This window comes from Oncorhynchus gorbuscha, linkage group LG06, assembly GCF_021184085.1.
Source record: "Oncorhynchus gorbuscha isolate QuinsamMale2020 ecotype Even-year linkage group LG06, OgorEven_v1.0, whole genome shotgun sequence".
Lineage (NCBI taxonomy): Eukaryota > Metazoa > Chordata > Actinopteri > Salmoniformes > Salmonidae > Oncorhynchus > Oncorhynchus gorbuscha.
In genome coordinates this window covers 106507300-106519714 of record NC_060178.1, presented here as the reverse complement: position 1 = coordinate 106519714, position 12415 = coordinate 106507300, and the positions used below count along the sequence as shown (strand labels likewise).

Sequence of the window (12415 nt, the reverse complement as noted above, 5' to 3'; positions counted from 1 at the left end):
TATATTTATATTCAGAGCATTTCACAATGATGAAATGTGCTACGGTTGTATACCTGATCCAGTTAACCTGAATACATGCGTTTCAGTTCACTCCTTTAAAATATACCTTAGAACTACATCCAGTACTATGTGTACAGACTCTAACAGTATAACGTGATATTAGCTTCCATTTTCCCAGGTGGATGTCCAATTAAATGTTCCCAACTGTGCTATTGTCAAGTTAGTAGGACTTTCTATCAACTTTCTACGAAGCCCATATCTATGTGTTTATAACTGCATCATAACTCACTATAAGCGTGTTCATAAACACATGATAGATATGGATATAGTCTATATAAGAACAGTAGATAGATAGCAAGGCTGTTCTGAACAAGGATCCTGAAAATGAACGAAGCTCCAATAGTAAGGTAGACATTTCCCTTATCGTTAAGTTAACCAGCGTACACATCAACTAGACATATGAAGGCTACATGTTGTGTGTCATTAAGAGGGATAGTTAAGTTCCCGTGGACGATAAAGGGCTAAAATACTATCGTATTCAATATTACTAACAGTTGTTTGAAGTCAAGCTTTTGTTTTTAAAATGTATCCTTTTGCTGAAGCTTAAGTTCTCTGAAATACCCTTCTACTCTATGAGACCCCGGTATCACCATTCCCTTCCTTCATAGGCTGCATCCCGATTCTCTACCCTTCTTATCGAAAAGCATTGAATTGGTGTAAGCATCGATTGGGGAGAGTTTCGCCGAGAGATTTTCAGCTAATGTTACAGAGTTTCACCTGGAGAGAATTGATGGTAGGCAGTGATCAAGAGGCGAAAGAAACGCCCACGTGTTTAGGCGAGGTGCTGGCTAGCGGAGTAGAACACCTGTTTAGGAGAGGTGCTGGCTAGCGGAGTAGAACACGTGTTTAGGCGAGGTGCTGGCTAGCGGAGTAGAACACGCGTTTAGGCGAGGTGCTGGCTAGCGGAGTAGAACACGCGTTTAGGCGAGGTGCTGGCTAGCGGAGTAGAACACGCGTTTAGGCGAGGTGCTGGCTAGCGGAGTAGAACACGCGTTTAGGCGAGGTGCTGGCTAGCGGAGTAGAACACGCGTTTAGGCGAGGTGCTGGCTAGCGGAGTAGAACACGCGTTTAGGCGAGGTGCTGGCTAGCGGAGTAGAACACGCGTTTAGGCGAGGTGCTGGCTAGCGGAGTAGAACACGCGTTTAGGCGAGGTGCTGGCTAGCGGAGTAGAACACGCGTTTAGGCGAGGTGCTGGCTAGCGGAGTAGAACACGCGTTTAGGCGAGGTGCTGGCTAGCGGAGTAGAACACGCGTTTAGGCGAGGTGCTGGCTAGCAGAGTAGAACACGCGTTTAGGCGAGGTGCTGGCTAGCGGAGTAGAACACGCGTTTAGGCGAGGTGCTGGCTAGCGGAGTAGAACACGCGTTTAGGCGAGGTGCTGGCTAGCGGAGTAGAACACGAGTTTAGGCGAGGTGCTGGCTAGCGGAGTAGAACACGCGTTTAGGCGAGGTGCTAGCTAGCGGAGTAGAACACGCGTTTAGGCGAGGTGCTAGCTAGCAGAGTAGAACACTTGAAAAAGAAAAGGAGAGCTGCACACCCAGGGGCTCAGATGCAATCATTTAATATCCTAATAACCAACGTTTCGACAGACAAGCTGTCTTCATCAGGGTATAGTGACAAATGCAGTGATCAAGTGCACACTTCAGAAGAAGGATAGAGAATTGGATTGCAACCTTAGATTCACCATCCCTCCCCCCTGAGTTTCACCTCAACATTTTAACTATCCCCACCCCCTTTCTAGCCGATCATGGGGTCGTCCCCACCGGGCGAGGCCAGCTCGGGGACACTAACGAAGGGCAGGTTCTTGGTGTTGTCCTCCCTGAGCGAGGTGGAGTTGTTCCGGTGGGACACGGCGGTGAAGGCCAGATGGTCGTGCTCCAGTATAGCCAGGCGGTCCTGTGGTTTCTCCTTCTTCAGATAGAACATCTTCCTCAGGGTCTTCAGCTGCTGCAGCTCACAGAACGTCTCCAGGACCACCAGCATCACGACCAAGCCCAGGAGGAGGTAGACTGGAGAGAGAGAGAATCCATTAATATTGTAATTTGATCACTCTCCCCCTATGGTTCATATCCTCACATGCATAGTATGATATAAATAGTGAATAGGCTATCTGCAGCGCTCCTCTTCTCCAACTCATCACTGGCTCATTGAAACCCTCAGCTGACTCAGTTCATAGCATGGCAATCACAACCTCACAACATTGTTTGTTTTTCTATCTAACCACTAGGGGGAGGGAAAGGGCACTGATGAGCCCAGCAAGCAGTGTGTAATCAGTAAAAGGTTTTGGTGTTGGTTTTCCCAATAATAGATGAGCTCATTATTATCATGATCATTACTATGGTGATAATCATTTTTGAACTAGAATTTAGATCAACTAAAGTCTCTGAATAGCAGTAGCAGTCTACATTAATTTAGATGTCTACAATGATGCCAAGCCTTTCTGTGTATTGATGAAGGAAGAAGGGATGTTCAGGAAAGACATGGGAAGATTCTCTTGTCTCAGAGTCAGCCAAACTTCACAAACATGCCAGAAGTACTGAGGGCAATCCAAATCAAATATACAGGACCCCTACTAAGTTCAAAATCAGCCTTTTTCTCTCTTCTTAGCCAGTAGCTGTCTTCTCTTTCACAGCAAAAGGCTTCTGGTTTTTGGCTTCTAAAGAGCAAGATGAGTCTGTCCAATAGGATCCAGAGCCTCAAGACGAACATGTCCAATAGCATCCAGAGCCTCAAGACAAACCTGTCCAATAGCATCCAGAGCCTCAAGACAAACCTGTCCAATAGCATCCAGAGCCTCAAGACAAACCTGTCCAATAGCATCTAGAGCCTCAAGACAAACCTGTCCAATAGCATCTAGAGCCTCAAGACAAACCTGTCCAATAGCATCTAGAGCCTCAAGACAAACCTGTCCAATAGCATCCAGAGCCTCAAGACAAACCTGTCCAATAGCATCTAGAGCCTCAAGACAAACCTGCCCAATAGCATCCAGAGCCTCAAGACAAACCTGTCCAATAGCATCTCTAGAGCCTCAAGACAAACCTGTCCAATAGCATCTAGAGCCTCAGGACAAACCTGTCCAATAGCATCTAGAGCCTCAAGACAAACCTGTCCAATAGCATCTAGAGCCTCAAGACAACCCTGTCCAATAGCATCTAGAGCCTCAAGACAACCCTGTCCAATAGCATCTAGAGCCTCAAGACAAACCTGTCCAATAGCATCCAGAGCCTCAAGACAAACCTGTCCAATAGCATCTAGAGCCTCAAGACGAACCTGTCCAATAGCATCCAGAGCCTCAAGACAAACCTGTCCAATGCTGAGCCTCAAGGTGTTGGATGATGCTGTATCTCTATTTATATGGTTATTTAAGTTCACTTTAATTTGGACAACCCAGTTCTGGATCATTCATCACCCCAGTTCTGGATCATTCATCTCCCCAGTTCTGGATCATTCATCTCCCCAGTTCTGGATCATTCATCTCCTCAGTTCTGGATCATTCATCTCCCCAGTTCTGGATCATTCATCTCCCCAGTTCTGGATCATTCATCTCCCCAGTTCTGGATCATTCATCTCCCCAGTTCTGGATCATTCATCTCCCCAGTTCTGGATCATTCATCTCCCCAGTTCTGGATCATTCATCACCCCAGTTCTGGATCATTCATCACCCCAGTTCTGGATCATTCATCACCCCAGTTCTGGATCATTCATCAATCTCTCATGGACTCTTGGAAGACCAGCACCTATTGTGGGCTAAAAGACATTCAAGCAAACAAATGTGAACACTTACCAGTGATGCCCACTTTATAGATCTGTCTGAACCTCTGGTTGAAGGACTCTCCTGGTACGTAATCTCCCAGTCCGATGGTACTGAGAGATATAAAACAGAAGTAGAAACTCTCCAGGAAGTTCCAGTTCTCCTCTAAGGAGGAGAAGATGGCCGCCGGGATGAGGAAGAAACAGGAAGCAGCCAGGATGGCGAGGAGCGTGGCGTGGACCACGGCTACGAGAGGTTTGGACAGGCCCCAGCGGGTGGACACATACATGACGGGCCGGCGTGTGCTGAAGTTCATGATGCGTTGGACCACGGCAGTGAGGAAGAGGAGGGTGAAGGGGATGCCGAGCACAGAGTAGACGATACAAAAAGCTTTTCCCCCGTCGGAGAGCGGAGCGGTGTGACCGTATCCTGGAGGAAACACAAAGCAGTGTTTCATTCATATTATGATCCATGTTAAAGTACAGCATTATCTAACAACATGTTAATACAATATTGATATTAGTTAAGTCCAACCTTAATACAAAGTGTTACCTACTTCCCAAATATTTGCATCACTTTTTTCATCTACACGTTCAAGGTAGTAGTAGTGATGACAGTAGTCTACTGTCCAGCTGAACCACATTACTAGGTAGTAGTAGTGATGACAGTAGTCTACTGTCCAGCTGAACCACATTACACGGCAGTAGTAGTGATGACAGTAGTCTACTGTCCAGCTGAACCACATTACTAGGTAGTAGTAGTGATGACAGTAGTCTACTGCCCAGCTGAACCACATTACAAGGCAGTAGTAGTGATGACAGTAGCCTACTGCCCAGCTGAACCACATTACAAGGCAGTAGTAGTGATGACAGTAGTCTACTGACCAGCTGAACCACATTACATGGCAGTAGTAGTGATGACAGTAGTCTACTGACCAGCTGAACCACATTACAAGGCAGTAGTAGTGATGACAGTAGCCTACTGCCCAGCTGAACCACATTACAAGGCAGTAGTAGTGATGACAGTAGTCTACTGCCCAGCTGAACCACATTACATGGCAGTAGTAGTGATGACAGTAGTATATTGCCCAGCTGAACCACATTACACGGCAGTAGTAGTGATGACAGTGGTCTACTGCCCAGCTGAACCACATTACAAGGCAGTAGTAGTGATGACCGTAGTCTACTGTCCAGCTGAACCACATTACTAGGTGGTAGTAGTAGTGATGACAGTAGTCTACTGTCCAGCTGAACCACATTACTAGGTAGTAATAGTGATGACAGTAGTATATTGCCCAGCTGAACCACATTACAAGGCAGTAGTAGTGATGACAGTAGTATATTGCCCAGCTGAACCACATTACAAGGCAGTAGTAGTGATGAAAGTAGTATATTGCCCAGCTGAACCACATTACAAGGCAGTAGCAGTGATGACAGTAGCCTACTGCCCAGCTGAACCACATTACAAGGCAGTAGTAGTGATGACAGTAGTATATTACCCAGCTGAACCACATTACATGGCAGTAGTAGTGATGACAGTAGTATATTGCCCAGCTGAACCACATTACAAGGCAGTAGCAGTGATGACAGTAGCCTACTGCCCAGCTGAACCACATTACATGGCAGTAGTAGTGATGACAGTAGTATATTGCCCAGCTGAACCACATTACAAGGCAGTAGCAGTGATGACAGTAGCCTACTGCCCAGCTGAACCACATTACAAGGCAGTAGTAGTGATGACAGTAGTATATTGCCCAGCTGAACCACATTACACAGCAGTAGTAGTGATGACAGTGGTCTACTGCCCAGCTGAACCACATTACAAGGCAGTAGTAGTGATGACCGTAGTCTACTGTCCAGCTGAACCACATTACTAGGTGGTAGTAGTAGTGATGACAGTAGTCTACTGTCCAGCTGAACCACATTACTAGGTAGTAATAGTGATGACAGTAGTATATTGCCCAGCTGAACCACATTACAAGGCAGTAGTAGTGATGACAGTAGTATATTGCCCAGCTGAACCACATTACAAGGCAGTAGTAGTGATGAAAGTAGTATATTGCCCAGCTGAACCACATTACAAGGCAGTAGCAGTGATGACAGTAGCCTACTGCCCAGCTGAACCACATTACAAGGCAGTAGTAGTGATGACAGTAGTATATTACCCAGCTGAACCACATTACATGGCAGTAGTAGTGATGACAGTAGTATATTGCCCAGCTGAACCACATTACAAGGCAGTAGCAGTGATGACAGTAGCCTACTGCCCAGCTGAACCACATTACATGGCAGTAGTAGTGATGACAGTAGTATATTGCCCAGCTGAACCACATTACAAGGCAGTAGCAGTGATGACAGTAGCCTACTGCCCAGCTGAACCACATTACAAGGCAGTAGTAGTGATGACAGTAGTATATTGCCCAGCTGAACCACATTACACAGCAGTAGTAGTGATGACAGTGGTCTACTGCCCAGCTGAACCACATTACAAGGCAGTAGTAGTGATGACAGTAGTCTACTGCCCAGCTGCACCACATTACAAGGCAGTAGTAGTGATGACAGTAATCTACTGCCCAGCTGAACCACATACAAGGCAGTAGTAGTGATGACAGTAGTCTACTGCCCAGCTGAAGCACATTACAAGGCAGTAGTAGTGATGACAGTGGTCTACTGCCCAGCTGAACCACATTACAAGGCAGTAGTAGTGATGACAGTAGTCTACTGCCCAGCTGCACCACATTACAAGGCAGTAGTAGTGATGACAGTAATCTACTGCCCAGCTGAACCACATACAAGGCAGTAGTAGTGATGACAGTAGTCTACTGCCCAGCAACTATGATGTGGGTAACCGTGCCATCCGCTTAGCCTCAGGCGAATGGCGACCATCACAGACCATAAGAACTGAAGCATTACAAGGCAGTAATAGTTATGACAGTAGTCTACTGACCAGCTGAACCACATTACAAGGCAGTAGTAGTGATGACAGTAGTCTACTGCCCAGCTGATCCACATTACAAGGCAGTAGTAGTGATGACAGTAATCTACTGCCCAGCTGAACCACATACAAGGCAGTAGTAGTGATGACAGTAGTCTACTGCCCAGCTGAAGCACATTACAAGGCAGTAATAGTTATGACAGTAGTCTACTGACCAGCTGAACCACATTACAAGGCAGTAGTAGTGATGACAGTAGTCTACTGCCCAGCTGATCCACATTACAAGGCAGTAGTAGTGACGACAGTAGTCTATTGCACAGCTGAACACATTAATAGCAGGTAGCAACAGCAAACCATCATATGTGATTTAGACAAAACAACACGATCTAGAGGGTTGGGAACTCTGTTCTGTAGCTCATGGCACTCACACCAGAAGGTGACATTAAAGGGGAAATCTGTAGTTGCTACATCCACTTTTGGACCTAAATGAATGATACAGGTAACTGCCAAAATAAAGGAAACACCAACATAAAGAGTCTTAATAGGGCGTTGGGTCAAAAGGAGCCAGAACAACTTCAATGTGCCTTGGCATAGATTCTACAAGTGTCTGGAACTCAATGGGAGGGATGTGACACCACTGTCCACAATAAATTCCATCACTTGTGTTCAGTTTGTGTTCAATCTGGCGGCCGAAACATACATACACACACACACACACACACACACACACACACACACACACACACACACACACACACACACACACACACACACACACACACACACACACACACACACACACACACACACACATACATACATACATACATACATACATACATACATACATACATACATACATACATACATACATACATACATACATAAACACACCCTTTAAACCCTCTATGCTCCTTTGAGACCCCTTTTTCAAAGTCACTGAGTCTCTTCTTCTAGCCATTGTAGTCTAAATAATTGGCAACTGGGAATTTTTATACATGACCCTAAGCATGATGGAATGTTAATTGCTTAATTAACTCAAGAATCACACCTGCGTGGAAGCACCTGCTTTCACTATAATTAGTATCCCTCATTTACTCAAGTGTTACCTATATCTACCCATTGATTCTTCAGAACCCCAAATACAAACTTGTTTTCATCCAATTATTTGTAACAATGTAAATGTAAACAAACACTATATAGCCTCAAAACATGGTTAAAACTTTACATTTGATTTGATGGAACAGTCCTTCTATCCATAGCTCTGTCTATGAAGTTGAGAGTGGTTACATTTCTCCAGCCACATCTCTTAGCTTTTTACCAAAACAGTAGTGTGGTGCCCGTTTTGGTATTGTTCTACCTCTAGATTGCCCCTTTAAAGAAAAGAGCATGTAGCATGTTTTGGTTGAAGTGTACCAGTTCTGTTGTCTGTTTAAGATGATCAGTTCTGTGGTCTATTTAAAGATGATCAGTTCTGTGGTCTGTTTAAGATGACCAGTTCTGTGGTCTGTTTAAGATGACCAGTTCTGTGGTCTGTTTAAGATGATCAGTTCTGTGGTCTGTTTAAGATGACCAGTTCTGTGGTCTGTTTAAGATGATCAGTTCTGTGGTCTGTTTAAGATGACCAGTTCTGTGGTCCGTTTAAGATGACCAGTTCTGTGGTCTGTTTAAGATGACCAGTTCTGTGGTCTGTTTAAGATGACCAGTTCTGTGGTCTGTTTAAGATGACCAGTTCTGTGGTCTGTTTAAGATGACCAGTTCTGTGGTCTGTTTAAGATGACCAGTTCTGTGGTCTGTTTAAGATGACCAGTTCTGTGGTCCGTTTAAGATGACCAGTTCTGTGGTCCGTTTAAGATGACCAGTTATGTGGTCTATTTAAAGATGATCAGTTCTGTGGTCTGTTTAAGATGACCAGTTCTGGGGTTCTATTTTGATCAGTTCTGTGTTCCATGCAATAATGGCCCTATATAATAATGTATGCCTTCTTGCATTTGTTCTGGATTTGGGACTATGAAAAGACCCCTGGTGGCATGTCTGGTGGGGTACGTGTGTGCATCAGAGCTGTGCATAAGTTGACTATGCAAACAATTCAGATTTTTCAACACAATGTTTCTTGTAAAAAATAAGAAGTGATGCAGCCCGTCTCTCCTCAACTCTTAGCCAAGAGAGACTGGCATGCATTTGATTAATATTAGCCATCTGATTACAATGAAGAGCAAGACGAGCTGCTCTGTTCTGGGCCAGCTGCAGCTTAACTATACTACAGAGTATGTGGTCCATTGTTGTCTCTGGCTCTTATGATATCAGATTCAGAATGAATAATAACCAGGTTTGTGGTAGTTTGAAAGGGTTTCCAATTCACATGACCCGGTAAGAAACCCCCAGCCCTATAGTCATAACACAGATGAAAAGGAAATAATACGCATGTTCTGTCATGGTCTACAAATAGGACCCAGAGTTTTACCTGACCAGGTCATGAGATCAGGGGGGAGGGTGTGGCGGAGCATAATTGTTTTTGGCCTGCGCTACAAGCGCCTATATTGGTCCGCTAATACAGGACTAGTAAAGGCACCTTGCGCTACTTTTGATTAAAAAAAATATCGTACTTTTTAAAATGCATTTTTTCTTTATTATTCTGATGTGTCAGAACAGCTATGCAGACATCGATTTTGGGGGGTAGGCCTATATAGTAGGCCTTTGTTGTGTGCAATGGCTGCATTGGGGGCATATATGTATTGTCATCACTGAGCTGAGTTCAGGTAACATAGCCAGGTGTTACTTGGGTGTACAGGGTCTCGAAAGTGTACATTTCAGTGTCACAGGCAACAAAACGCAAACTGCTTTCAGGTCGTGTGCCTAGTTACAAGAAGGCTATGACAATAATGAACTGTATAACCATCATCCGTAACTACATAAGCAAGCAACTCCCTTATTTTTCCGAAAATAGATATATTAAGAGCAACACATTTCTGAACGTCACCTTATTCATTTCTGGGATCGATGTCATTGCGCCAACGTAGAACGAGCTGTGACGCGCAGACTGCATCACCTCCAGCCAGCCCACCTCTAGATGGCTGAAATGCAGTACACTTTAACAGGCCAATGACGGACTCACCTGTGGTAGACAATACAGTACTGGCGAAAAAGAGCGAGGAGGTGAAGTCCCAGTTCCAATTTGCCGATGAGTTATTGAGAATGGACACTCCATAGTTACTGGCCTCGAGCGCTTTCTCCAAAAACCCCTCAAGGCGTTCTTCCGACAGACATTCGTGGTCCTGGAGGAACAGTTTTTTGATGGTTCGTAACTCCTGTCTTAGCCGGTCTTCATAAGGCAGTTCCACCGATGAAAAGACAACAGCTCCGAATATAAGATAAAGAATATATCCCAAGACTAGAAGCAAAAAATACCATGTCGATTTGTGACTTTGTATCAACCGCACACACGAATTGCTAGTTAGAGATTGTAGCATTTTCCAAGAGTTGTTGAAACCTCAATGTGTTTCAGTTTATACTCTTGACATAAACAATGAATAGTTTATAGACGCTAAAATAGTAACAACGTCGGCTAAAATATAATGTAGCTTATTTCTAGTTCAAGCGCGCGGTCCTTATCAACTACGACCAAAAGCAAGCATGTGAGAATCGTTACTCTATACGTTTTGGTTTCTTTTCCGTCTCATCTCTGCCTGTCCTCTGTATATTCTGTTCACTTTCACCAAGAAGGGTCGTTCTGCTGCTGAGAAGAGGATGATGTGGCGGCGGAGGATGCCGGGACTATGTTACGTCAGTCTGTTCCCCTCTTCTCTGCTCCTAGGTGAAACACATCGAAACAGACACGTGGGCGTAGAGAGCTAGTATATAGCACCTCTTTGTCTGTAGTCATTGTTCACGAAGCTAACATACGACCAGTGAGAAAGCCAAGGGTGTAGTGAAACCACACCGTTTCCTAAGATTACATCCTATTGCTGAAAGTGACATTGGGGGGTTGACTGTTGACTGTGAGTTTACTCTTACCAAAGAGACAGACAGACATGAGAGCAATGCATTAGAGGGACAACTTTATTATTTTAGTAGGCTGTGCTGTGGCCTGTCTCACCCCTCTTCCAATAGACTACCAGTGTGTATTTGTGTGTGTGTATGTCCAGACAAGTTTGTTTATTTGTCATATACACTGTATATACTGTAGACAGTATATACTATACTGTACATGGAGTACAAGGTGCAATGAAATGCTTTATTGCTGGTTCACCCATAAATCAAACAACACTTTATTGGTCACATAAACATGGTTTGCAGATGTTATTGCGAGTGTGGCGAAATGCTTGTACTTCTAGTTCCAACAGTGCAGTAATATCTAACAACAACCTAATACACACAAATCTAAGTAAAGGTGTGGAATAGCTGCAGGAAGTAGAGGTGCTGAGGGTGCTGCTGCTACCCCTGATAAATAGTAATAAAAATGTGTATATATATATATATATATTTTTTTTTAAATCAACAAAAATGATCTTCAGCACCATCTGCATCCCTGTCACTGTCCCAGACTCTGTCTCCATCGACAGCATTTGAATATGAATAAGAGGCCAGTTGTCAAATTGGCTTCTTTCCAGATTCTGTATTGCATAATGTTTTATGCACTTTGACCTGCAGTGTAACTTAACAATCTAAGGCTGCGTTTACACAGGCAGCCCAATTCTGATGTTTTTTTTTCCTCTAATTGGTATTTTGACAAATCACATCAGTTTCTTTTTCAGAGCTGATCTGATTGGTCAAAAATACCAATTAGTGAAAAATATCAGAATTGGGCTGCCTGTGTACACACAGCCTATGAGACTTAATAGTCTTTTGCTCTTTTAAGATCAATGGATAGGCCTTCATATGGAATCTATTTGACCAGGCTCACAATCTAATGTTCTATCTGTAGGCTATGTACACTACCCTACTAACATTGTTACTTTCTTATGATAAGCTCAAATCCACCAGCACTTCTGTTTATCTCATCCGCCTTTCCTCCACTACTTCTCTTTTCTTCCACTATCCCCTCAACACCTTTCTCATTTCAACGCAAGCTGGCAAAGTGTCTCTATGGAAACAACCTTTACAGAGTTCCTACACTGGCACCAGATGTTGTGTACTGACTGACCACATCTCCTTGACTGCAGCACTCCACTCTGCTGTGTGTGTATGTTTGTGTGTAAGTGTGTGTGTGTCTGTGTGTGTGATTAGATTTATGTTAACAGCTTCTCATGAGAAACGTCTCATCAACAATGTAATTTAGCTACAGTATGTAGAGGCAGGGCCATGAACAACTAGTTAGGAGGTTGAGAGATTGGGGACCTATCTAGCTGGCTAGCTAAAGACAACTTTATACAATTGCTAGGTGGCTAGTATTACAGAGAAACATTTTTGTTTTAAATATTCATCAAGAAGGAAACAGTTGAAACTGGAGCAGCAACACGGCCAGGTGGACTGGGGACAGAAAGGAGTCATCATGCCAGGTAGTCCTGAGGCATGGTCCTAGGGCTCAGGTCCTCCGAGAGAGAGAAAGAAAGAGAGAGAATTAGAGAGAGCATACTAAATTTCACACAGGACACCGGATAGGACAGGAGAAGTACTCCAGATATAAAACTGACCCTAGCCCCCCGACACATAAACTACTGCAGCATAAATAC

The 12415-nt window shown here is 44.2% G+C and overlaps 1 protein-coding gene across 1 annotated transcript; it reads right to left on the bottom strand.

Annotated features, from left to right (window-relative positions):
• Positions 1 to 1463: 1463 nt before the first annotated feature.
• LOC124037342 (potassium channel subfamily K member 1-like) lies at positions 1464 to 10683 on the bottom strand. Its single transcript, XM_046352054.1, has 3 exons — positions 9859 to 10683; positions 3843 to 4238; positions 1464 to 2067 (listed from the first exon to the last, which is right to left on the bottom strand). The coding sequence occupies exons 1-3, from the start codon at positions 10211 to 10213 to the stop codon at positions 1796 to 1798; spliced, it is 1023 nt and encodes a 340-aa protein (XP_046208010.1). The 5' UTR covers positions 10214 to 10683; the 3' UTR covers positions 1464 to 1795.
• Positions 10684 to 12415: the final 1732 nt, after the last annotated feature.

Bases quoted from the DNA above. Each gene is read 5' to 3' on its own strand.
- LOC124037342 (XM_046352054.1), bottom strand. From the start codon at position 10,213: ATGCTACAATCTCTAACTAGCAATTCGTGTGTGCGGTTGATACAAAGT. The intron at 4,239-9,858 runs GTGAGTCCGTCA...TGTTTCCTCCAG, and splicing joins TACTGTATTGTCTACCACAG to GATACGGTCACACCGCTCCG. The intron at 2,068-3,842 runs GTAAGTGTTCAC...CTCTCTCTCCAG, and splicing joins CTATAAAGTGGGCATCACTG to TCTACCTCCTCCTGGGCTTG.